At 43.8% G+C, this 26,847-nt stretch overlaps 1 protein-coding gene across 1 annotated transcript; it reads left to right on the top strand.

Annotated features, from left to right (window-relative positions):
• Window positions 1-247: 247 nt before the first annotated feature.
• Window positions 248-26,309, top strand: LOC128448334 (capping protein, Arp2/3 and myosin-I linker protein 3). Its single transcript, XM_053430931.1, has 40 exons — window positions 248-305; window positions 3,654-3,748; window positions 6,694-6,744; window positions 6,842-6,901; window positions 7,829-7,950; window positions 8,098-8,192; window positions 8,614-8,684; window positions 8,820-8,893; window positions 8,973-9,048; window positions 9,152-9,240; window positions 10,181-10,275; window positions 11,311-11,397; window positions 11,971-12,080; window positions 12,199-12,276; window positions 12,395-12,471; window positions 12,996-13,100; window positions 13,263-13,332; window positions 14,303-14,384; window positions 14,504-14,600; window positions 14,862-14,916; window positions 15,382-15,554; window positions 15,654-15,722; window positions 16,177-16,270; window positions 17,247-17,345; window positions 17,442-17,561; window positions 17,646-17,759; window positions 17,836-18,011; window positions 18,167-18,254; window positions 18,338-18,457; window positions 20,093-20,159; window positions 20,499-20,686; window positions 21,139-21,218; window positions 22,411-22,587; window positions 23,368-23,566; window positions 23,664-24,426; window positions 24,512-24,618; window positions 24,767-24,884; window positions 25,209-25,280; window positions 25,411-25,518; window positions 25,833-26,309. Exons 1-40 carry the CDS (start codon window positions 248-250, stop codon window positions 25,871-25,873), a joined length of 4,620 nt encoding a protein of 1,539 aa, XP_053286906.1. The 3' UTR covers window positions 25,874-26,309.
• The last annotated feature ends 538 nt before the right edge of the window (window positions 26,310-26,847 follow it).

The raw sequence follows: 26,847 nt of genomic DNA, 5'->3' as shown, positions 1-26,847 counted from the left end.
TTCCCTCCTTCCCTCCTCCTCCTCCCCCACATCCAGGCAGCCTCCCCAGCATCCAAGGGGTCTGTTCCAGGAAGCGCGTCGGGCTGTCGGCTCCTCTGCAACGACAGCGAAGGGGGGGAGAGAGAGAGAGCAAGAGCATCCCTCCTGTCCATCCCTGTGTGTGTGAGAGAGAGAGGGAGGTGGAGAAGAGCAGCAGCATCAGGAGGAGGAGGTGGAGGAGGGGTGGCTATAGGATAGAGGAGCAGACATGGCTTCTAAAGAGATCACTGCCTCTGGTTTCGTCAGTGTGAGCAAAGATATCTCAGGTGGGTCAAAACACCGCGGCTCGCTTGTGTGTGTGTGTGTGTGTGTGTGTGTGTGTGTGTGTGTGTGTGTGTTTGTGTGTGTTTGTGTGTGTGCGTGTGTGTTTGCGTGTGTGTGTGTGTGTGTGTGTGTGTGTGTGAGAGAGTGTGAGCGTTTCTGCTCCGGGTCTCGTTGCGGGGCTGTGACCGGGGTGTGTGAGCTCAGGCTCGGGATGCTTCTCCTCCGCGCGTCGGGCGGCGGAGCCTGCGACCGAACAGACGCATTGGATCATTGTCATTAGCTGCACCTTCCCCATGCTGTCCCGGAGCTTTGCTCCTCCTCCCCTCCGTGCATGTGCATGTCCAATTAAATGTGCATGTGATTCATTACTGTGCGTTGTGATATACAGTACGAGGCTTTACATCTGCGCCTCAGGCTGGATCAGGCGAAGAGAAACCACAGGCAGCCTTAGGCCAGAGGGGGAGAGGGGCGTTGTGGAGATGATGCTGTGTACTCTTGCTCCTTTCACGTATTTCCTCTTTCACACATTAATTCTTCTTTTTCTTTTCCTTGTTCTCCACCATTCACTATCATTTTGTTTCTGCACTTCTTACGTGCATGTGTGCATGTGAAAGTGAGGAGACACAGACAGAGGCAGATGTTCAGTCTCCTGCCAACAAAAATACAAGGGCAAGAAAAAGCCGACTGAATGCACAAATATTTATTTTATTTTCTCAAACAGCAATATCTCACACATTTTGGAGTCTTTCACAGAGATGAATGGAGTGCCGTGCATGCGCACAGACACTCACGCACAGAGAAATCCAGTGCACACATGCTCAGGGTGGCAGGGACTCTGCTGCTGTGTTAATTACTCCTAATGGCTCTATTAGGCGCACTGTGATGATTAATCCAGTGGAATCCCTGCTTCTTCATTCAGTCACCTGCCGGGCAGCTGCACTTCCTTCCCGCTCTGTCTCTCCCCCCTGACTGAGCGGGTCAGGGGCCGCTGTGGCCCCGGAGGCCTGCAGGCCACACAAGGTCACCTGAATGAGTCTGGGGTCTAGACCTCTTCCCTGGATGCAGTGGATGGTTATTGCCGGTTTAATGTTTTTGTCTGTGCCTCAGTCTTTGGCCGTCAGATTCCGGAGGGATGAACAGCAGACAGCGATCTCGAAGGAAAAAGAAAAAAAGATACTTTTTGGAAGATGTGTTGGGCAGCATGGTGGTGTGGTGGTTAGCACTGTTGCCTCACAGCAAGTGGGCATGGTCTCCCTGTGTCTGCGTGGGTTTGCTCCGGGGAGTCTGGCTTCCTCCCTCAGTCCATGAGTGGACAGATTGGTCCTGGATGTGCCCCGTCTCTCTGCCCAACGTGTGGATAAGCAGTATAGATAATGGATGGATGGATAATGGTGTTTCAAGGTTTTGGAAAGCAAACCAAAGCTTCATCTCATCTAACTTCACACTTAGCTTCACTAAGATATAACTGCATTGTAAATGACTTATTCATGATGTATTAAGTCTTGATGAGCAATGAAAGCGCTTCACAGTACAGTTCTCCATTCACCCATTCAACCATTCATACAGTGCATCTATGTGCAGCATGTTCTCTATCACACATTAGCCACACACAGCCGACACAGGGGCAATTTGGGATTCAGTGTCTTGCCCAAGGACACTTCAGAATGCAGAATGGAGGATCCGGGGATCAAACCACTGAACCTCTGCTTAGTTGACCACCCACTTTACCTCAGCCGCTTTACCTTTTCAACAATAGTGGAAGAAGCACTTTAGCTCTGTTAGTTGAGTAAAGGGGTGCTCATAGATTTAATCTAAAACAATTCATATGACAAGGAAGGCAGATATACATAATGCATCACAAGTAGAATAAATAAGTAGCATCAAATAAAAATACTGGTAGGAACAGCACGTAGGTAAATTTGAAATTTGCCATCTCAAAGACTTTTGTGCCCCTAAAATATGTATGTATATATGTATAAGTACCTCTCCATAAACAGGACGACTTGCTTTACTATCCAGTGAGACTGTATCAACTCTAGAGCCAAACTCCACTGTCCAGGCTTTGGTTTATCGATTTTGCTCATAAACTTGTCAGTCGGGATGCAGTGCAGGCCCAGTAATGGAGAGGCTGAATCAGGTATTTCCTGCCAGTGACTGTATGTTTCTGTGATATGTGTGTTGGCGCCGTGTGTTCTCACTCTATGAGACACTTCCTCCTCTGCAGCAGTTACGTGCTGTATATACAAGTCCGGGGTCACAGCCGCCACAGTGATGCTGTTTGACAGGAACCGCTCTCCGTGAATCATCTGTTGCTCAAACGTGTCAAAAGAAAAAGACGGGAGCATATTGTGGGATTATTATGGTGACACCACTAGCTACCGTTGCTTTTTAATTCCATCACGGTGAGCTGAGATGAGTGTTCTCATGTTTCAATTGTCAAATTGTTTATCAATGCATGAATTCCGGGTACCGTCACTCTGAATGTGTTCTGGACCATAAACCCTGCTTCTATGTTACATGCTGATAATATTAATTTGCATATCAAAGGAATGTCATTCATTTATGATAGGATAAATACAGGTTCAGAGGTAAGTGGATTATTTCATCAAGTGAAATGTCAGGAGGAGTCTGTTCATATGAGTCAGATATATTCCTCAGTTATTAGTTTGAGATGAAGTTACAAGCTCATATCCACACAAAGGTCAAGGTGTGATTTGATTCATTTAAATGTGTTAAGCTTGTAAGGTTTTGTTCGTTACAATATTAAGCCAATGCAGTGAACATCTAGCGACACTCTTGCTCTGGAGCTTTCATGTCCTACAGAGCAAATATGCAGCATATTCAGAAAAAGATTTACTGAATCATTATTCGGTTGGTACTGTAAGAGCATGAGCTGCTGCTGCTCTGGACATACAATCCACTGTCACCAAATTGTGTTTGTGAAACAGATAAGTTAATATTTAGTCCAGACTCTGAGACATTAAGAGTCGATGTCTGCACTTAACTTAACGAGGTGTTGACCTTCTCTCCTCTGCTCGCTTGTCTTTGTTGTTATTCCATATGTCATCAACTTCGGATGATACGTGCACATGACTATGTTCATAATAGTTGTTTTTATGTGCACATTTGATTTACATATTAAAGATTTCTTTTAAAACCTGCATTTCAGGGTTAGTTTTCCCTTTCAAAAGATTTCATTTCAAAACAAAAATCTCTTTAGTGAGCTAAAGCCTTCCTTCCTTCTTTAATGTTAATGTTGCACATTTAATATGTTGCTGTATGACTCCCTATTCGTGTGTGTTTTTCTAACTTTATACTGTGTGTCTCTGTGTCCTGGTTTTCATTCACAGAAAGCATCAGGAAGATTATCGATAAATCATCTATCAAGTTTGTTTGTGGCATTAAGCTTGACACCAAAAACGGCAAAACGGAGGACAGGATACTGGTGAGTGTCTGCGTTCAGCCCGCTCTCCTTTAACCGGCCTCTGTTTCACACAGTGGGTTGCTGAGGGAGCCGAACACATTATTCCCGCTTCCTAAGCATTCTGATGCATTCCATTCATCATGTATGTACACTTGTGTTTGATGTTAGCCCCATTTGCAGTGTAAATGGATCTCAGCCTAGTGATGATATCCATGACAGCAGAGACAGGAGCTCTCCATGATTAAACAGTGAGAGTGGATGTCTTGGATTCTGCGGTCAGCTGCTTTACGACTGCTGCTGCCCCACTGCTGCTGGTGGCTTGTCAGGATAGAATACTGGATAGACAGTATCTGTGGGAGCGGCTGTGGATTCCTCTGTGTCTGCAAGTCCCACTGTGGAGGCAGTGGGGCGCTGAGCCGCTCACAGCCTTTGATTCAGGGGTGCTTTCATCAGAGAATATGGGACAGAGATATAAAGTCAATGTGAGTGAGTGAGGCTCAGCCAGCTATCTGGAAAGAATCTGGGGCAATGAGTTCTTCCACTATGGACCAGAAATTACACTGGACCCTGGAGATCAATGCCAGCGTTTGTACAAGCAAACACACACCCTGTGTCTGCGGGGGTTCATCCACACAGGCTGCATATATACAGCAGGCTGTATTGATTGAGTGCTCCTTTAAAACCATGTCTGTGTGAGGACGCTCTCATTCAAAGCCCAGACTTGCTTTTACACTGTTTAAAAGACTCGCGACTTGACTTGCACCTCCCGCTTTCCCCCGTCTTCGCCTTGGCAAAGCTGTGCTTTGCCTCGATGAATGCTTTAATGATTCATCGTGTGGCAAGGACAGGCAGTTAGGAGAGTTTCTGCATGTACAGACTTTGATTTTCAGACACTTTGATATGTCTATCTGCCAGAAACATCTTTTCCAATAATCTCTCTCCAATCCATATCTCATTTGCTGCTTCCTCTTTAAAAGCTGAACTGGAGAGCCAGAGTTATCTTTCCTGCTGGGCGCGCACAGGCGCCGGCGAGATAGATTGGATTTTGATCAAACGCCCCGGCTTAGCACTTTTTGGGAAAAGCTGAGCTTAAATGTGTTGAGGTTTTGTTTTGGTGTTTCGCAGAGAGATCAGGGTCAGAATTAAGGAGTTGACTGGAGCTTGTTTGAGGTTGTGATTCACGGTTCTGCAGGTCACGGGAACTTATCTCACTCACTCACAAAGGCTTTGCCCAAACTGTCAAACCAGAGGAGATTAGAATATGTGTCCTGTTCCAGCGCTCATGCATATTATACGCTACTTAATCAGGACGTGCGTGTGGTCGCTCTCTGATGTGGGATACTTCAACAAGTCTCTTTTGCTCTCTCTCCCGCTGCATCTCCAAGATTTACTCCTGTTTACTCGAACACTGTCTGTTAACCAGCGCCCTCAACCCGACTCAACAATGTAATGCGATGCAATCTGGTCGTTTTTAAACTAGTCCTTCAGACGGGGCAGATCTTCCTCCCTCTCTCCCTCTCTCCCACTCTCCCTCTCTCCCTCTCTCCCTCTCTCCATTTCCCATGCACATTGTGAGTGACTGTGTCAGACACCTCACTTGCTGTGTGGGTGTAAGTGGCTGTCATCGTGTTGTTCTGACAGGCCTGAGTCAAGCTTGTGTCTCCCAAAAAAAACACAACAGTGGAGTGGAAGAGCTGTAATTGAATTAGTGCTTTTACATTTAGGAGAGACACGTGAAGGTGGTGTGTGTGTGTGAGGGGTTGCCCTCAAGGAGCGTTTTAGAGACAATGGAGTAAATTATTGGGAGTGATAGAGCAGAAGAGGAGAAGGAAAAGAACAGAGGGCAGTTCTCAGTGGCTGGTGGAGAACAGGAGAAATGGCAGAGATACACCTGTTTTTGTTTGCTTCGATGGAGAGACTCGCGGCCGATCACTTTTTTTCTGGGCGTGTTTGCCACAAAAAACTTTGCCGCTCAGGAAGAAGAATCAGCGACAGATTTATCCAACAGCTGCACGACACAAATGTTTCCATGCCAAAGAATAAGTGGGTACAGGCACATGTGCTTTGTGTGTTCGTTCAGATGAGGATGCAAAAATAAACTTTTGTCACAATTACCCATAATATTAAATAATGCCAATGTGGCATCCTGACCTATCATGATCTGCTTCTCTGCTTTTGGAACAAATATTGTGAAAATGTAGAGACAGATACATCTAACTATATAGAATTTGCAGCTCATATAAAAGACACACTGCACAGGTTACTGTATATAAACTTGTGCAGTTCTAAACCTGGGCTGTCGGTTTTTGGCGGGTGGTGATGCTGGTTGTAGATTTCTTTGTGAAACTGTAAAAGTGACCTGCTGCTGGACCTCAGAACCCTGAAGCTGCACCGCCGCTGCTGCACAAAGAGCTGTTCAATGAAAAGAACCCCGAACTGGAGAATCTGGTTGTTGTCATGAAAGAGCCCTTTGTCGTGATTGATATTGTAAATTGCGCTGGTCGCCTGTTAATTCAAAGTCTATTAATATTTAACAAATCCAGTGTACAAATAGCAACAAATTCAACACTGCACTTCCTGCCACAAGCTGATAAGATGAATGTGTACAGACAGACAGAGATTTGTGAAATTAGTAGATAAATGAGCCACTTTCATGTTTGCCCTCAGCAGAAGTAATGGAGTGCTAATGAATTAACATCTTTAGTCTAAGATTGGGATTCAAACGTCACAACATGCCTTCATTTCTCAGCGTGTATGCTAATCTATTAATGTTTAAAAAAAAATTGTCTCTAACATGAAGGGCTTTCAGCTGAATCGATACGTGAATACTGACAGGACTCCTTACTTATTTCCCATTCATCATTACCATGGAAACTACTGGGACTATTTTCTCTCCACAGTGGGATATGATTGCAAATGAACTTTGTCACGATCTTCATTTGGTTTGTTTCATTCCCTTTTTTTAGGTCCTCACAACATGGCGTCTCTATTTCCTGGCTCCGAAGGTTCCCGCTAAGGTACTTCTGTTCTCACCTCTCTGAGGTCCATGTTCAGTTTGAAGCTTCTCTGTCACAACGCTGACTGACACCCTGCCCACTGTATCCTTGACAACAGGTCGAATCCACCTTCAACTTCCTGGAGATTCGAGCTCTGAATTCACACCCTGATCACCAGGTGAGTTTTCACAATAACACTGCCCCACTGTTAGAGCTAATTGATATGCTGTACGTTTGTATAATGGAGCTGCTACATCATTAAGGCTTTTAAATTGATTATAAGAAACATTTAATGTAAAGTACCTACAAGTGTCCCACATATAGTACTTCCCTTACACCAAGAGTGGGACATTTCTAGGCATTTTTCTATAATATTAAGTGCCTACAAGTGTCCCACGTATTGTACTTCCCTTACACCAATAATGGGAAATTTCTAGGCATTTTGCCTCAATGATAAGTGCCTAGAAGTGTCCGCCTCTTTCTGATTGGTCCGGACATTTCCTAGCATTTTTGCTATAATGTTAAGTGCCTACAAGTGTCCCACGTATTGCAGATCCCTAACCACAAGAGTGGGACATTTCTAGGCATTTTGCCTCAATGACAAGTGCCTAGAAGTGTCCGGCTCATTCTGATTGGTCGGGACATTTCTAGGCATTTTTGCTATAATGTTAAGTGCCTACAAGTGTCCCAGGTATTGTACATCCCTAACCACAAGAGTGGGACAATTCAAGGCATTTTGCTATAATGATAAGTGCCTAGAAGTGTCCGGCTCATTCTGAATGGTCGGGACATTGCTTACACCAAATTTATTTTATGTGTAATGACTCTAAATGAAGAATTTGAAGTAGTGTAATCAAAATTAAAGCCCGATTGATATGGAGGTTTTTGGTTCTTGTTTCTACTTCTAATCTGTGCATTACTTGCATATTATAATGAATACAATATTATATTATCTTGAATTCTATCAGTTTTTTTTTTGTAAAATGTAAAATAAGTAAAATTTGGAGGTATTAGAGTGCAAGTGCTGCAGTTTTGTTGTGTGTAAATATTGTGTTGCGGTGAGCTGTCTTGCCTTTTTGTTTTAACATTTCACTATTCTGTGCAGGTCATCATCGACACTGATAAGTCCAGCTTCTGCCTGAGGTTTGAATCACGGGAACATGTCAATCATGTGGTCAGCCATATTAATTACGCCCTTTCTCGAATATTCAACAACTCCATTTTTGCGTAAGTGCCACCGTCTCACAGGAGAAAATTTGAGTATATGTTCATTTATCTGTTATCAGAAGCTTTGAAGAGGAGTGACCTTTATTGGTGCAATTATCAGAGGAGAAATGATTCTTTACAGTGTCTGTGTTTCTTTTATCCGTGCAGCCCGTCCATCTGTCATTCTGACAGTGACCTTTCTGAAGGCAGCAGGAAGTATTCACCCAGCTCCGAGACTTCAGTGGAAACCCAGAGGGCCTGTGGTAAAAGAGACATCATCTTCAAACATGGGAATCTGCACACATGCATTCACATTCACAAACACACACACACATACACACACACACACACACACACACACACACACACACACACACACACACACAGATACAGATACAAACATATCCATACCAGTTGTCAGACTGAAGAGGATGTCGGCTCACTCAGTTCACAAATGCTCTTCCAGATGTTCTTTTTAAAAAGCTCTGTCACACAAATAAAAGACTGTTAATTTGGACAAATATTCCTGTCTGCTTGTTGCACTCTTTTCTTTCCTCTTATAGCTGCAGGAAGCAGCTGTTCACATCAGCTCTGATTATTTGTCTCTCTCTTTCTCTCTCTCTCTCTCTCTCTCTCTCTCTCTCTGTCTTCTGTTTTTATCCTCCGGGCGCCCACTTCTCTCAGGAGGCTTCTCGGAGACCTACGCCGCTCTGTGCGACTATAATGGCATCAGCTGCAAGGAGGAAGTGCAGTGGGTAAGAGCAGGGGGACTGAGTCTGTTTCCCTCTGAGTGCTTTTGAGTGTTTACATACTGCGCTGTACACGACATGAGAGGGGGTGGGGGGGTCACACACTGTGTCAAACATGCTCATGTGTACTGTTGCCCCCAGGACGTGGACACCATCTATCACTCCCAGGACAACCGGGAGTTTAACCTGCTGGACTTCAGCCACCTGGAGAGCAGGTGAGGGACGACAGGCAGCCGGACTCCGTCACCTCCACAATATCTGACCTCATCTACCTCACGATTCTATCTTTTCCAGGGATTTAGCAGTTATTGTCGCATCAATGGCGTATAACACCTGGTTTACTAAGCTGTACTGCAAAGACTTGCGCATAGTACGTATGAGCTTCTCTCGATTGCTGTACTGTGTCTGCTGAATAACAGGTGAAGCCTTTAAGGAAAAGCGGTTTTTGTTTGAGTTTTTTTTTTTCCCCTCAGGGGTCAGAGGTCACAGAGCAGGTCCTGCATACAGTCAGCAAATCATCCAGCCTGGAGGAGATCACTCTGGAGAACGCAGGGCTCAAATCGTAAGTTTTGATTCCTCTTGCAACTTCTTTCAATCTTCTGTAAAAAATGTTATCTTAAAGGTTCACTCCACCAATGACGCTCGGGCTACTATGTTTTCGTTTGAAAATGCATCAACTCTGCTACAGATACGTCTGGAGTCCTCACTACTCCAGAGTCCTCCTGGGTCTGCGTGTTAGTCTGGACGAGCAGAAACAGAGACGTTTAGCCAGCATTAGCCTTGGCTACATGTGTAGCGTGACATGGATAATAAATTACAGCTATTGTGCAGTTAAATTCTGCATTTTACAATAATGCAACTGCCTATATGTGTAGTTGACAAGCTGTTATTCTAGCAATTCCTGTGAACACTGACACGTGCTTGCCCTGTGTACTTGAGCGGTGGATTAAAAATGATAAGCAGCCACAACTGAGAACATTTTTGTTTTGAAAATTCTGTTTTCAGATGAAAACCTAGTGGTATGGATTAGCCTCAGTTTGATTGTCTAAGCTGTAACATTACCCGGTTAGAACATCGGGGAAACATTTTCTGAGGCTCCTGAAGGGAACTTTCTGTCGTCTGATAAATGATCCTGATGGTATTTCAGCCTCTGCTGCTTCAATCTTGACATTTTTCTTTTGAAACTGAAAGGGCAAAGCTAAATCTCCGGACGCAGTGATCCAATACTGATTTGAGATACATCAGACTGATACTCACTCAAATTGTTAGATCGCTGTAATGGTTCCTTTTTTTCAAATGTGAAAACTGCCTCTCCTTGTCTTACACTTTTGCAGATTAAATATTTTTTCACAAGCAGACATTTGAAGACGTGACTTTTGGCTGTCAGAACTTGTGATGGGAACTTTCACTCATACTAACTTGAAATAATCAGCAGAATAATTTATACTAATAAAGAATGTATGTTTTTCCTGTCGGTGTGTAACTGTGGTTCCACTTCACAGAGATTTCCCACAGAAGATGTCAGCTGCTCTTTCAGAGAACCCTGCCTCTGTCATCCACTCGCTCAACTTGGCCCACAACTCACTGGACAACCAAGGTACAATCAAGCATCAGCTTCTCTCTCTCTCTCTTGTAGATTATTGTGGCTGATTTTAACCTGAGGGTCAGGTCTATTTCTCTGTCTCATGACACACACATTACATCTCACAAGCTGTAGAAGAAAGTCCTGCTTTTACTGACTACTAGTGGATCTAAATCCTACCTTGTTAAATCTTAATAGTTTTTAAATGTTTATTTTGTTATACAAAAGATCATAAACACACAAAAAATCTTTTTTAATATTTCAGTTTCCAATCATCAGTTTCCATATTGTGACCGCATGTTACCAATTAACTCTCACTGCTGGTGATACTAAAAACTCATCTGTCTCTCAAACTGTCTCAGAACAGCCAAAGATAGTCCGATGCAAACCATCAGAAGCAAATAGTCCCACACTAATAAATACAAAATAAAAAGGTTTAGTTTTGAAATAGTGTGTTCTGCTTTGGTACTTCAGCATTTAACCAGTCCCTAGCATCTCTAAGAAAACTAAAATGACATTCAATAGAGCCTAAACCTCTGTCAAGGCCCCTTACATTAAATCAAGCATCATAGTAATTAAGTTGGTAGTGACAGGTTTCTAGACCAATGTGTTAACATACAGTGGCTGATAAAACCTACACCCCATGTGAAACCACATTGAAATCCACTAGATCCACATTTGAATTTGGATCCAGCACACCCAATAATGTTTTCATCAAGGGTCACAAATAAAAGACTGGAAAAAACATATTTTGCAATGTTAAACAAAGATAGAATAATTTCCTGGTAATCCATTTAGTAGTTTTTCTGTTGTCCTGGGAAATGACAGACAAACAAACAAACGCTGATGACACCACAGCCTCCTTGGCAGAGCTTGGCAGAGTTAGTTGCTGTAGAGTAGAGGCTGCAACAGAACAGGAAATTACATGTCTTAGTGACGGGTGAATGAAAAGATCACGCAAAAACACAAGTGATTGGTTCCTTGTCTCGTTTCCAAGTATCTAATGTTTCTGTAGCTCAGTGTTTAAACCTCTTTGTGCACGTTCTGCAGGTGTGTCCAACTTAATACAGCAGGTGTGTCGCCTCAGCAAGGGACTCCGCCTGCTCAACCTCTCCAAGACCTCACTCACCTCCAAAGGTTTGAGCCCCTCGCCCTCCTCTTCCCTCTCTGTTTTCACTCTCTGTCGCTCAATAGAAAAGAGAGTTTGCAGGATTTGCTACAACACAAGACACTAATTCACAAACATCACGTGGAAATGAGTTCATTCGCCTATCAGCGCTCAGAGCGGAAGACACTGGAGGTTAGAGAATACGAAGACCCACAAAGCCCCAGATAATTCTGTGCTCTGCATCATGTGCTTTGGAAACGACTGTGCCTCCACGTTGACTCACGATGTCTCGTTCTGCCCTGCAGGCTGCGTGCCTCCTGTCATTGTCTCAACTTACCATGCACCCAGTTTAGAATTTAAATATTAGATTGAAGCAGGCAGATACGATGCTCCGCTTCCCATCACATCTACACAGATGTGTATGAATAATGAAAAGGCACAAAATGTTTTGAAAGGGCTCTCTGTCGTTTAATATTGTACAACTTACTCCTCTATCCCTGTCTCACTCTCACTCTCTTTTTTCCCCTTTTACCCATCCCACCTCCTCTCCTCTCTCCCTCTCTCCCCCTCTCCCTCTCTCTCTCTCTCTCTTTCTCTCTCAGGAGTGGTGTCTCTCTCTCAGGCTCTGTGCTCCAGTGACGAGTACTCCAACTCTCTCCTGCACCTGGACCTGAGCAAGAACCCCGGTGTCCTCTCGGGGGAGGATGCCTCGGTCAGAAAAAACACACCCCATCTGGAAAAGACACACACACATGCCTTTCCATTTTTACCCCACTTTTCCTGCTCACGACGATGCTGCTTTCTTTCTTTCCCTCTGTCTCTGTTTGCAGAACTTGTATCTCTTCTTGTCGCAGCCCAACTGCCTGGTCCATTTGGATCTGTCAGGCACGGATTGCTCCGTAGACTCAGTGAGTGTTTTCAACGGCTTTGGGGTTATGATCAAATGTTGCTGTTCCATGTTAAAAAAGAAATGCATTTCTCTCTCTGTGTGCAAGATTAACCGTCTCCACCCTGTGTCTAATGCAGCTATTTGGGGCTCTTCTGAGGGGGTGCTGCGCTGATCTCTCCTTTCTGAATCTCTCCAAAAATTCCTTCTCCCACAGGTTAGTCATATCTTTTAAGAGTCTCTGAAAAATAAACCCTGTGACAAATCCACATCTAGAAAGACACATCTTCTTTTCTTTCATCTTAAAAGCCTGATCCTTTCTCTCTGTCTCCCTCCCTCGTTCTTTTTTTGTTTTTGTCTGTCATTATCTTCATCGCCTGCTTAATGGGAAATCAGAAATGAGCTTTGTGGCAATCATTGAAACATTGTACTTCCTATCTGTGGGTGTGTCCACGGCCGTTTAAAACCACAACTCTCGCCGCCGCCTGCATAGATAAGACTCATGAATATTAAAGCGGAGCTATCTATCATTTGACCCCACTTACACCAAAGCCATATTCTCTTCATTTCTCTTTCTGTGTCGGTGCTCTGTGCTCAGCCCCAGCTCTCATATTTACCCAAACACTGTGACTTCATCTCTTTTGTGTGGCCGGGCACGTCCCCTCTAACAACTCTCTTTTATCTTTTCACTCCTGTGCCTCCTCTCTTTCATGTCGTTCTATTTTTTTGTCAATCCAATAGGAAAGTGAAGGACACGCTGCCGTTGTTCCGTCAGTTCTTCAGCTCGGCCTTCAGCCTCACTCACGTCAGCCTGGCCTCTATGAAGCTGCCCTCTGATGTTCTGAGGTACTTTCAGTGTTGCATCTTATGACCACTACATATCTGCTCCCTTTTAAGTACACACCTCCACACTCCATGCTTGATTTAGACATATTCAGCTGAGTCAACAAGGTGATTATTGCCCTCTCCCAAGGTGACACACACTTTCTCCACTTCCTGTCTCAACAGGGCTCTCCTCGCAGGGTTAACCTCCAACCCTCATATCAACGACCTTCATCTGGACATCAGTGGCTGTGAGGTGAGAGATCATCCCTGGAGCTCTTTTCACTTCGACTTGAAGTTCAAGTTAAAGGACTGTGTTTTTCTCCCTAGTGATAGTGGTAACATTTAAATATATTTATTTTCATTTATCACAGTTAAACGACACCCAAATCATGAGCTTAGCCTTGCACAACTTGGATCAAATCATTATATGTAACATGAAAGACATAAATATCAGTCCCCTAAACCTGTATTCAACTATTCTTTGAGAAATCAATTAAAATGTTGAAAAACACACAATTTTAAAGAAAGCGAAAAACAACTTCCTGGATCCAGCCCCTGATCTGGATCTGCACACGATTTGAATGGGTTCCTCCCTGACCTGTGCCCCACCTTTCCACCTAGTGTTGTCAAAATCGGTTGAGTAGTCTTACGTTATCATTCATACTTAATAAAGTGTGATTAAGTAAGTAAGTAAAGTTATTGTGGCAACATCGTATAAAACTTCTGACTAATGTACAGTTCTTGAGTGAATGTACCTATTGAGTTTCACTCCACCACTACCGCCTGTGGTTTAGTAGCAGCACCTGTTGAATGTAGTGAAATGTTTATGGAAAATTCTGGAGAAATGTCTGGTTTAACTGCCCAATACTTTTAATCTGAAATTGTTTGAATATTCTAATTTTACTAAGTGGGCTGATTAAGTTGTTTCAAAGCTCCACTCTGCTCCGGTTTTTATGCAGAAACAGCTCAGGCTCGCTTTGGGGATTTGTTCTAACTGTGTATCTTTATTTGTATTAGTGAAGCTAATAAGAAGACAAAGTGTTTTTCTCTACCACTGAGCCGAGCCGCTGAAGATCACACGCCAAGCACTTACTGCTCAACAAACCTTTAGAAACCTTTAGAAACCTTTAGTCTGCCTGCAGAGACATAGAAAAGACACCCATAATTGTTGACTCATTGTCTGTGCACATGTTAGCTTTTTTTTACTGTCTCTCTCTCGCCAGCTGAGGACTGCAGGAGCTGCTGTTATCCAGGAATTCTTCCCCCGGGTCTCCTCCATCGCCACTCTGGATATCTCAGACAATGGTACAGTGGCACAATGCAGCACATCTCACTGTGACCCTGTGAGTGGGTTGTTAATGGATCACGTCATGTTGAGCATTATATATCTGTGTGTATGTGTTTGTGTGTGTGTGTGTTGACAGGTCTGGATGCAGACTTGCTCACAGTGATCCCAGCACTCTCCAGACATCCTTCCCTCAAAAACCTTCATCTGGGCAAGAACTTCAACATCAAACACAGGTGCTGATGTTTTTTTTGTTACTCAGCTTTAACTGCAGTTGTGTGTGTGTGTGTGTGTGTGTGTGTGTGTGTGTGTGTGTGTGTGTGTGTGCTGAAACACGAGTGTGCATGCACCAAATGTGCCAGCTCGATTTTTTTTTTCTTAAATTTTTTCAAACGGCTGCCGCTCCTCGGGCGGACAGCTCACTAGCAGGAGGTAATTAGTCGTGCTGGCTCACACAGCGTTGTCTCGGTGTTTGTCTTCATGGTTTGTTTCTGCAGGGTTCTGGATGAGGTCCTGCAGAAGCTGGTTCAACTCATACAGGATGAGGAATGTGTGAGTGATCCAATAAAAACATACTGTGAGATGCACATTTGTCATCAGTGGCTTTGCTACATAACAAATCATCCAAATAATGTCAAACCGTATTTTAAATGAAGAGAAATGAGGTTACAAGATAATTTCCTACTCTTGCTCCTCTGCTCTGGTTTCTTGGACACTGTCTTGTGTTATATTTCACAGTAGATGTGTCACTGTTGCTCTGTTATCCCTGTGGGCCTGGTGTCTCTATCGCTACATGCACACACAGTAAATAATTCATACATACAGCATGTAAAGCTTCCTCACTGCATTTTATCGCATTGGTTTTTCCCTCTTCTCTACACCGCTCAGCCCCCCAATCCCCCCCACCCCCCCCCCCCCACCCCCCCCGCCCTCTGCCTCATTTATTCCTAAATTCCCCCACGGCACATTTAAACACATGTGCCTCTTTCATGCTCACTTCCCCCTCTCCCTCTCCAGGCCCTGCAGTCTCTGTCCCTGTCCGACTCGCGCCTGCGCTCCCGGGGCACCATGCTGGTCAACGCCCTGGGCAGCAACACCTGCCTTAGAAAAGTGGACCTGAGCGGGAACAACATGGACGACATCGGAGCCAAGATGCTGAGCAAAGCGCTGCAGATCAACACCACGCTCAGGTGAAGGACAGGACTGAGAGAGGGAGGGTATTTCTGCGGCGTAACGTAAGTGTCTGCTCCATATGAGGGCTTATTTCACCTGATGATTTTTTCCTGCAGGAGTGTGACTTGGGATCGCAACAACACCTCCGCCGCAGGATTTCTCGACGTGGCCCGAGCACTTGAACAGTAAGAGCATGAACGCATCATCGATGTGTATTTTATACACTGGAATCTAGGCTTTAATTAAGAAGATACCTTATACACCAGCTGCAAGAGCTGTAATGAACTTAAGGGAATGTGTTAGATTAATGTTTAGAACATTGAACCACGTGGAAAATTTGCAACGTGAGCTGTGCAAATTGTTGCTTCCCACTCTACTATCTAAAATGGTCCAGACTCACCTTTAGGCTAAAGATGACATGGTTACACAGATCAAAGTATTACTCACACTCGTTGCATGGCTTAGGCAGGATATTTTGGGATGGGTTCTGTCCAGTGGGGATATTAACCCAAACTAACTCTTGATTGTGTAACCCACTTTATTTTCTCCTTTTAGTCTTTCTATGTCTCCATCAATAAATCAACCTCCTCTTCTTCCTTCTTCTTCTTCTTCTTCTTCTTCTTCTGTTTCCTCTCTCAGTAATTTCACATTGCAATACATGCCTCTACCCCTAAGTGACATCAGCCAGGCGTACCGCAGCGCCCCCGAGAGGACAGAGCAGGCACTGACGAAGGTCGGCATCATAGACGAGCCATTTTTACGTTTTCAATTTCAGGAAGACAAAAGTTGAATTCAAACAAATTCAACAAAGATGTTGGAGATTTTTTTTCATCATTTCTATCATCAAGAACATGCATGAGCAGATTTTTCAAGGTTCTGACAGAGAAAACAAAATGAAAGACTGAGCAAATCTTGGGCTCTACAAGAAGTATGTCTTAAAAGCCCAACCTTTTTAATAAAGATATATATTACCCTAAAATCCTGCCACTGTAGAACATAGTGAAGCTCAGTGCAGATCCTAAAAGCTTGTCCACAATTATCTCAGTCCCATTGTAGGTCTATTGGCTGAGTCATCTTAGCCTTCAGTTTCTTTAAGAAAACAAGGTACTGAGAAGTTCTCTGCAAAAGTTTTTGAAAAAAATCATGTTTCTTGGATATAGAAACAATAGCAATGTTTATATTTAGAATTACTCAGCATGAAAAGGAAATTTAATGTGCAGCCAACAGCTTCTTTCCCTTTACACCCAGAGGGAGTAAGTTAAAGAAAAAGTTCTAGGCAGATTTGAGTTCTAAGTTCTTGTTCAAGTGTCATCAAACCGTATTTCAAATTGGATTTTTTAAGGCTCTATGAAATGAATAGAGCTCCCTAATTTTACCTCAAATCTTACTTTACAGAGAGTGTCAGTGGTCAGGTTAAAGTAAAGGAACACAAACTATAAAAAACTAAAATAAAACATGTAGTTTGGCGGGTCTGGGTGTTCCTGCGTTAAGCCTTCTGCTGGTGTGAAGGAAGAATCCGTTAATCTGCTGTTAATCTTCCTAACCTCATTTGGAAGACATCATTTAAATGTAAGGGTTTGTTGGATGGATTAATTGATTTCCCTCTGCTACAATCTGCGGGTTGCATCATCATCATCATCATCATATCATTTTTTTAATCCATATATCCTTCTCATATTCTCTCTCTCCTCTCCCTCCCTGGTGTGTAGATCCAGCGCGCTCTGGTGAGGAACAACCAGACCCAGCGCTTCTCCCAGCGACAGGCTCTGCGGCTGCACCAAGGCCTGGTTACGAGCACCGCCGAACAGGTAGCACAAATCTGTGTGCGCGCCCTCTGTGTACGTTTATTTAATGTTTCATGTGCGTTTGCACTCATATCCTTTCCCTGCCCATCTGTTTCCAAGGTGATGGAGCGCCTCTGTGTGCGTGTGCAGCAGCAGGTGTGTGTGTTACGAGGTGCCGGGGAAGTGGAGGAGATTCAAGCTGCTAAACAAGTGCTTAAAGAGGCCAGGAGTTCCCGCGCTGTGAGTGATATGAAAGGCGTGAGCGTGCTTTTTCCTTTTACTGCTGCGCTGAATTTGAATTAATCCTCTGTTCGCTGGTGCTAGCTCTACCCTTCACTGTGCGAGCTGGCTCATGTGCTGTCTGTGGACGGGCCGGTGCGACAGCGGCTGGACTCTCTGGCTGGTGAACTTGCCAAAGCTGCAGATCAGGAGCTTCAGGTAGAACTAACAGCTTCTTTTCACTCTGTGATCCACAGCAGATGAGTGAGTGTCTGATAACCATCGTCCATTGCAGGTGATCGTCGACTCTATGGTGTCTCTGTGTCGCGAGCTCTGTCCTTCATCTTCTTCTGCGGCGGAGAGATTGAGTCCTCCTCTCTCGTCCGTATCAGAGCGCGTGTCCATCCCTCGATCTGCCATTCGGACAGCGCTTATGGAAAGAGCAGCGCAAGACATCCACCGAGCTTTAGAGTAAGAGGCTGACCTGGAGAAGGAAAGGAGGGAGAGCAGCAGTAAAGGATTGCAGCAATAAGTCTGAATTTGATAAGCAGGTTATTGATTTGCTCTCACTTTTACCAAACCTTTTCCTCTCTTGTCTCCCCCTTTCTCTAACCAATCTCCTGCAGGGAAGTGAAGCTGTCAGTCGTTTCCTATCTCACCAACTCCATTGTGGACCAAATCCTTCAGGAGCTCTACACCACCCATAAAACCCTGGTAAATACAAAGCGCTAAGGACAGATGTTTGTGAGATACGAAGTAAATGAGTCAAAAGGTTTTGAGAGTTCTGTCTGTTTCAGACACGGCAGGTATCACACCTTAAACGGTGGGATGGCATGTGTGAAGACGGGGCCGGTTGGAGATTGAACAGACACAGAGACTCTCTGGACATCACAGATGAGGAGCTTGGCACCAGCATAGTGAGTTTCACTCAGAAAAAGTGCAGCACCAGTTCTAAACATACTTTAGTTTAGAAGCTGTTTGCGTGTGGTCCTGTGGTAATGCTGGTGGGTGTTTTCATTCTGAAACTGTTAAAGTGACATGCATGTTGTGCTGACATTCATTTTCTTGTATCACTCTCATCGTCAGTTTCTTCCTTTACATTGTCTAAGACCTGCTTCTAATGAAGGGTGGAAAGGATGTTTCTATTAATATCTTAAAGTTAAATTAGTTGGTTTACATGATACACAATAATCCGACAGGAACATGCTCATTCAATTACATTGAATGAGCATTCTTATCTGAATGTATCAACTCTGGCTAGAATGAAAGCCAAGTGAACCACAAAACAAATTAATAGGAAAGCTCTGGAGAAACTAAAAGAGCAGCTCAATATTTACAAGAAAGCAAGTAAAACTGCAGTAAACAGTTTCTCTGACACTATTTCAATAATCTGCCAAAAGCCTGCAGGGCCCTTTTCATCACAAACAGCTCAGTCGTTACCCTCCCATACGACTCCAGCCTTGATGTCTCCTCTGAAACCTGTGTGGAATTTAAAACATTTTCATTCTTCATAAAGCTGAATCTATCGGAGCACTTATTTATTTCCCAGCTCTTTTTGCAGAATAACACTGTTAATTCACAAGTAAAACCAATTTATCTCTATGATTTATTTGAAAAGTGTCTCCAGCACCTGGTAGATCTTGATATTATGCCCTCCAAAATCTCTTTTAACAAACATTTTGGTTAACTGTGTTATGGGTCTCTCACAGCAGGTGCTCACGCTGTGTTTCATACAATCAGCCACACTTTACAAAACAGATTTGAATAATTCTTATCTGATATGAAAACCAATTACCTGGGTAAAGTCTTCTGGGAAAATGTGATAAATCTACCTTTCCTGTATTTAATTAACAGTACTGTATATTCTGGGGAATTAAACCAATCTGAATCTGCTCTTAGCTCATGATGTTGGTCTTGATTACTCTTAATTGATTGTTAACATCAGCTAGTATCTTCTGTGGAGTCCCTCAAGGATACGTCTCAGGCCCCATTATTTTCTTGCTTTGCATGCATCCTCTTTAAATGACTTATATTTACTTTCAGTGATAAGCTGACAATATCATATCCTGTTGTATCTCTTAGTAAAACTAAGAATAGGTAAATCAAACCCCATGAACTTGAAGAGATGTTGAAATATTGCACGTGATATTGATTTCAAGTGATGATGAACAGCAATATGCATGAACTTAGCTTTCATGAACAAATTGTTATTTTTCCTTCAACTGGGAAAACTCATATTATAAATTGTTCCTGCCATCCCATGACCTGGAGGAAATTATACAGTTTCTTCAGTGTTTTTCATCTTTCCACTATATGTCCCAGCGGGTGTTTGTTATATTACATTCTCTGTTTTTACATGTTCCATTTGTCAGCCTGTGCTTGAAATTTGTTGATCACTTAACTTAGCATGCATTGTTTCACAAAGTAAAGTGACTCGATTTGACAAAGCTCCACTCTGATTTGCCTAAAGCGAGTCTTGTTGACATGTTTACTTGTTCCTGCTTGCCTGTCTTAGTCGACTCTCATATCGTTTTTATTTCTTTCTCTCCCAGGACACAATAGCCATTAAGAAGCACAGCTCGAGAACAAGACGAATACGACCTGTCTCCACTAGACTGAGTAAGTAGTGCGGTCTATCCTTTTATCCTCCTCCCGTTCCTCTTTCCTGTCTCACTCTTACCCCATCTTGTCTCTTTCAGGGCCCCATTAGTGTGTTTCTATAGCGTATTTTTTCCGTTTCCCATCAGTCCATCTGAGAAGTCTGTTAATGGCTGTTTTAATCTCGCCTGAGCCAAGTCTGAGTCACTGCGTCTCAGAGCGGTCGCTGATTGTTTTGACTTTGAAGCGGATATTATGGTTTCTTGTAATTCCCCTATCTTGTCTTCATCACTGGGCCTATACTCGGTCTCTTGCACTCAAATCCTCTGCAATCCTTTCATTCCTCTTCCTTGCTGTCAGGTCTGTGTGACGACTCCAGCTCCTCTCCACCCCCCTCTCTGCCATCGTACTCATCGCCACTGTCCCGCTCGGCATCATGGGAGGGCCTGTCAGAGCTACCTACACAGGGCTTGCCACTACTTCATGTGACACGGGTTCGGCCAAGACCGCCACGCAGGCATAAAGGAGGACACGTCCCCGCTGAGACAGTAAGGCTGATCATCCTGTCTCTCTCTCTCTGTCTGTTAGTCTGTCTATGTCTCTGTCTGTCCCTCTCTCTGTCTGTCTGTCTGTCTGTCTGTCTGTCTGTCTGTCTGTCCGTCTCTCTGTCTGTCTGTATGTCTCCCTCTCTGTCTGTCTGTCTCTCTCTCATTCTGACTGTCTGTCTGTCTGTGTATAACTCTCCCACTCCCTAATGTCCGTGCCTGCTGGCAGTGGTTCCTGTCTGTGTCAGAGGTAATCTATACAAAGTGGATGGCTGAAATTGGATTATGTCATCTCACTGAAGTCATGTAATCCATTTGTTTTATTGCATATGGAACATTTACAAATGAAATCTGCTGTGAGTAATCTGACCTCTCTAAAAGGGCCTTAAATGTGTGTGTGTGTGTGTGTGTGTGTGTGTGTGTGTGTGTGTGTGTGTGTGTGTGTGTGTGTGCAGCACTGCAGTGAAAATGGAGGAATCAGCCCTCTTGATGATGGACTGCCTGACTTCTACACTAAAAGAGTGCTCCCTGATAGGTGAGAGTTGTTCCACTATTGCCTCTAAAATGATTGTTGCCATTTACAACTGTATGTCCTTTGGAGAAAAGAAAAGTCTGCGGAAATGGCTCCTCTTTCATCCTCAGATATTGCGATCGTTTTGTTTTTCTCTGTTTTGCACCTGTCATGTTTTAAAAATGTCATCAGCATGCTCACTTGCTCGCTGTGATCTTTCCAGACATTTCCCTGGTGTATTGTCACATGGGCCACTCTTCCATTCACTGCAGTCTTTACTAGGGAAAAGGGCAGGGAAAGGTCTGGAAAATCGGGAAAAATTTCGCATAGAGTCAATCACACTGAGCACTTTTTTTTTTTAAGGATGTAATAGAGAAGATTCAGCTGAACAGCAACATTTTACAATAAACACAAGATGCATTCATGTTTAATTATTTTTTACTCCCTTGGGTTTCATTTTCAATAGAAGTGTTTGATTTCAGACCATATAAATCATTGATTAATTCATTCATTAATTTGGCGTCAGAACCCTGAGCTCTGACAGATCTTTACATTTGCCTTATTTTAACTGGCTCTGTCAAGTTCATCTTTCTTCATAATTCAAGAAGGCTGTTTCCCCTGAGTTTTGTCACCCTTTGAATTAATCTCATGGCAAGGTCTGGATTGTTTGGCCAGACCGTATTTATATTTAGAAGGTTTTAGTTGATTCTGTCCTCCTCAGTTTAAACCTACACTAAGTCACTGGTTAGTGCGGGTGGAGCTGCTGGTGTGGTTCTTACTAGGCCTGACTGGTTCATTGATGCAGGATTTCATTAGATGTGTAGTAAATCTGCTTTTAAATCAATGTTTGGTCAGTCAGCAGTATTTTAAAGTCTACTCACTTTAGAATGAATGAGCTTCAACAAGTGGAGCCAACAGGGTGACCCTTTAAAATCTAGTTACAGCAGTTTGGTGAGTGTTTATTTTTCATCTCAGTATTTTTAATAGGATTGCATCTATTATATAATATAAACAAGTGCACTTTTAAATCAAGAGATGTAACCTCCATGCTCATAGTGTAGAAGCAGAGTGGATAAACCCTCGACTTAGACGACTGTGATGGATATATCACATCCACACAGAGATGACTCATGTGTGGACACACACAGACACACACACGATGGCTGCTCTGGACCAGACCGTGTGTGTGACACTCGACCTCTCTCACCTCTTTCAGTCAGCTCTCATCTCTGCACAAAGCTCACTCTCTGCGGAGGAAGAAGAGGAGAAACATGCTCGCCATCTTCAGTTTCCGCAAGAACCGCAACCAAACTCTGCCCACTCAGGGGCCTCAGGAGTCTGAAGCAGAGAGCTATGGAGATGGGTGTCACACTGTTTCTACAGCACCCACTGGGTTTGTATATGACCACACGCAAGCACACCAACACACGATGTACACTACAGGTGCAGGGTAGTGGCCAGCTGAAATGATCCTTGATGTAATCTTGTCTGTTTTGCCATAAACTAGTCACTTACTAACAATAAATATGACAATTTGTGGCTTTGCTCAAAGCTACAGAACTAACAGTTAACAAGGAATGACTTAAATGTGAACCAGACTGAATCAGGAGTTGTTCAAGGATGTTGTACATATAATTGGTCCCTTTTTGTAAATTGTGGCCCCTTTATGGCCCCTGATTTAGAAAAATATTCGATCTGCCGCTGCTGCAAAACAATAATGTTAAGAAAAGCGTGGCCTTGAACATCGAACACAATGAACCAGATCATCACGAAACAGCTCATCAGAAAGGACACATTCGCGTCCCTTCCGTTCTTCTGTGGTTTTCTCTTTCTCAAACAATCCACAGCACTGAACTCCATAAGCACTCGGACAAATATCAACCTAAATCTCCCTCGTTTCTTTGTTGATTCGGTAAATGGCCGATAGCTGCCAAAGCCTAGGCCCGGTGATACCAGAGTATACACAGATGTCAGTGGCAGCCGGTGGCTCCGACTCTGGATCCCATAGTGAGCCAAATGATTAGAAATGAACACACGGCACGTCACACAGATTAGGACAGTAAGAGTTTTAACCAGAAAAGTGATACTTTTATAATTGCACTGCTCTCAAAGCTTGTGATATTTTAGTTTTAAATCTTCTCCTTCATCTTCAGTGTCTTACTCCCACTTTCAGAACGGCCACAGAGAACGTGTACACACTCCTGCAGCCTCCGAGGTCCGCCGCCAGAGCTGGATCTCCTGGTGAAGGGGCTGATGGGAAAACGATCGATCACCACGGGAAAAGCACCCTCGTCCTGAGTCCAACCCCAGTGCCGGGCATCCCTCACCCAGGCGTGGGAGGAAGCAAACACCCCTTCTATTCTCCCAGAGAGGTACAGTCAGTGTGACGCGCCTCTGTTTTTTGTCTGTGCTGAAAGTCTTTCACAGTTTGCACTCGTTCTCTTGCCTCTTCTTTTCTTGTTTTGATAGAAACCTGAAGCAGATGCTGTGTTCGATCTGCCGCTGGAGACGGACAAGTACTGGGTGGACGACAAACCGAGATCAACGGAGGGGGTGCAAGTAGACAAGCCGCGGTTGGAAGCGGAGCAGAGTGAACAGCATGCAGAGAGACAGCGGGCTGACGACAAGCTGCAAGAAATAACTTTTGGAGAGGCGAGAGCGACCGACAGACAAGCGGACAGGTACAAGACTGAGAGCAGACATCCAAACAGACATGTGGACAGACAGTGGACAGTTGACAGACACACCCAGCGGCAGATTGACAGAAAGATAGAAAGACAGTGGATGGGCGGGAGGCAACTAGACAGGTCGTGGTCAGAGAACAGGCCGATGGACATACAGTTGGACAATCAGTGGACTGAGGGCAGACAGCAGAGCAGGAGGACCGACAGACAAGTGCAAACGCTTCAATTGGCTCAAAGGCCGCTGCCGCCATACCCATCGGACAGGACACCGTCACCGAAACAGGAAACGGATGCTCCGAAAGCCACAGAGGCGACAGAGTGGCCTCAGCAGGAAACGCAGGGAGACAGACTCATGTGTCCTGATGCTGTTGGAGGGTTTACAGAAGGATGGAGAGGAGGCATAGGAGGAGCAGGGGGAGGTCGAGCTGCTCCCACTGCATCTAAACCTGATCCCCCGCCACAAAGCAGTAAACCCAGTATGTCTAAGCTGAGGCAGAGACATCGGCTGGAGAGCTCAGACGCTCTCCCAGCTCTGCCAGCTCTACCAGGTACTGTCATCCGCGCTAACGTGCTGTCACAGAGGTTTTGCCTCAATGTGTAAACCCATAAGAAAAACTCCTTTTTAATTTGTAGGTACAGAGGAGGAAGGAGATGTGGAGAGGGATCCTGGAAAGATGGAAAAGAAGGACATTGAAAAAAGACGAGATTTGGAGAGTCACCCTCCTCCGATTCCAGAAAAGGTGTGTATTTTAAAGTCATGATTTGTGATTTGTGATTTTTCGCTGTTTTTAATTTTCTTTGTTGTGCAGTATCCATTGGTTACAATACGTTTTCTAATTGCTTATGTCCTCTATGTTCTTGTGGTTTGTTTATGTTTCGGACAAGCAGCCCTCATATGTGACTTTTCCAAAAGAATCAGCCAATGAGAGAAACTTACCTCCTCCTCCTGTGCCGCCTCCTGTTATTAAACCAGTTCATGGACTCCCAGACAGAGCTGCAAGTCAAGGTACCTGCAGCCACAATACACACAATCACCTAGAAGAGACTGGTTGAGAATCAGAATGTGCTATAACATAAGAATTTCTGAATAGTGGGATGAATTGAAGATGGGTTGTCCATCTTTATACAGTCTATGGTTAAGACTTGTTAAAGGGTTGATGTGTGTGTTGGCTCCAGTTAAGTCAGGGACCATTTTATATTTACATATGACTTACAGTATACATGCTAATGCTAAACATCGAAGATATCAACAAAACATATTTTGAAAAAAACATAATATCTGTTATTCTTTATATGTAAACATGTTGTTTTGCTGAATGTTCTTGATCAGGTGAAGAAGGGCTGCGACCTCAGGCACCAGTGAAACCACAGAGGAACAGAAAGGCCATGTCCTGTGACGCAGGTACAGATGGAACGGTTTTCTCCTGCATTATTCTGTGCACGGTTATCATGAAACTAACAGGACTTTTTCACCAACTATATCTGTGTGTGTCTAACTGTCAAACTATGTTTTCTGTCCTCACTGAACTCAGGCACTGACAGGGAAAGCCCTAATAATGTTGAGAAGCCCCCAAATCGCAAACCCCCTGTGAAAAAACCTAGACTCCCCCAAAACAGAAATAAGTCACTGGACATGTCTGGTACACGTCTTTCTGTTTTCTTTGTGTGTGTGTGTGTGTGTGTGGGTGTGTGTGTGTGTGTGTCTGTGTGTGTGTGTGTGTGTAGCAGATGTTACAGCGTGTGAGTCATGTAGTAAACAGACTATGTGTTACTGTCGTGGAAAATTTTTATTGTTATTGACTAAAGAGATTAATAGACATACTAAAATAATAATAATACTTAATACAATGATTATTTGTATAAAACTAACTTTACTATAGACATTTCATCTGTGTAACTCATTGGAACTAATATTTATTTGTGTTATTTGTGATGGTCCTGTTTGACTTCACAGACAGCATCAACTCTGCACCTGGTCACAGCGAGCTGTTGTGATGCCCGAGCAGTTCACCTGCCGCGGAGCATATCACCCGAAGAGGAAATACAGAGGAGCGTGTGAGGAGGGGGAAGAGCCGGAGAGAAGACGTCCTAACAGCTCGGCGCGACAGAAATCATTAAGCATCAGTCACTTGCTTCTGTTGAAACACTCCCTTTTTATCCTTCATGTCGGCTTCAGCTTCACGCTGACCGTGTTTCTGTCTTTGCCTTCCTCTCACGTGAAAACCCTTATGTGGCTACAGTATTTTAACAGTATTTGCTTCTTTAGAAAACCCAAATGATCATTGCCTTTAGTGTCGGTGGAGACAGTGGGCCGAGCGCTCAAACATTGTGGCTTTGCTAGACATAAGAAAAAAGAACCTGTGTTTCTTAGAATGTGATTTCTTAAACCTGCGATGCATTTTTGACTGCTGATACAGTCGACCGCCTTGGTTGGCACTTGAAAATGAGTTGCTTCTTATCAAATGAAACTTGATGATGATTTATATCTAGTTTTCCTTTTCAGAACTGAAAAGTAATATATTTTATAGAAAAAAAATGATGTGTGTATGAGCACCCTCACTGTATGAATAAAACACAAATGGAAAAACAGCTGTGACTCCGGCTTTGTGTTGCAGTTCTAGACTCAGGTGATAGGTGGGTGTTTTGAGATGAATTCCACTAGTGACCACAAATATGTTATTGCAGTCTGAATACAGTAAATTTGATGCATGTTCAACTGCAATTGTTTTAATTATTTCTAATAAATCATCTTCTCTTAGTTCACCGTCCATACCAGTTAATCCAGTATGATTTTACAGGTACATGCATCTGACTGACTGGTTTGATTTCAGTGGAAACAAGTGGATGCTGAATTTACTTCCTAACTCCAGAAATGTCCCCTCCAGTTGACATGGCAACCACATATATTCACGGCAAAGAATGTGTGAAACAGCAGGGGGCGACTGATCCCTACAAATCAGGCAGCCACC

This window comes from Pleuronectes platessa, chromosome 9 (genome assembly GCF_947347685.1).
Source record: "Pleuronectes platessa chromosome 9, fPlePla1.1, whole genome shotgun sequence".
NCBI classification, from domain to species: Eukaryota; Metazoa; Chordata; class Actinopteri; order Pleuronectiformes; family Pleuronectidae; genus Pleuronectes; species Pleuronectes platessa.
The sequence above is the reverse complement of the archived record's forward strand: the minus strand, read 5'-3'. Positions and strand labels throughout refer to the sequence as shown.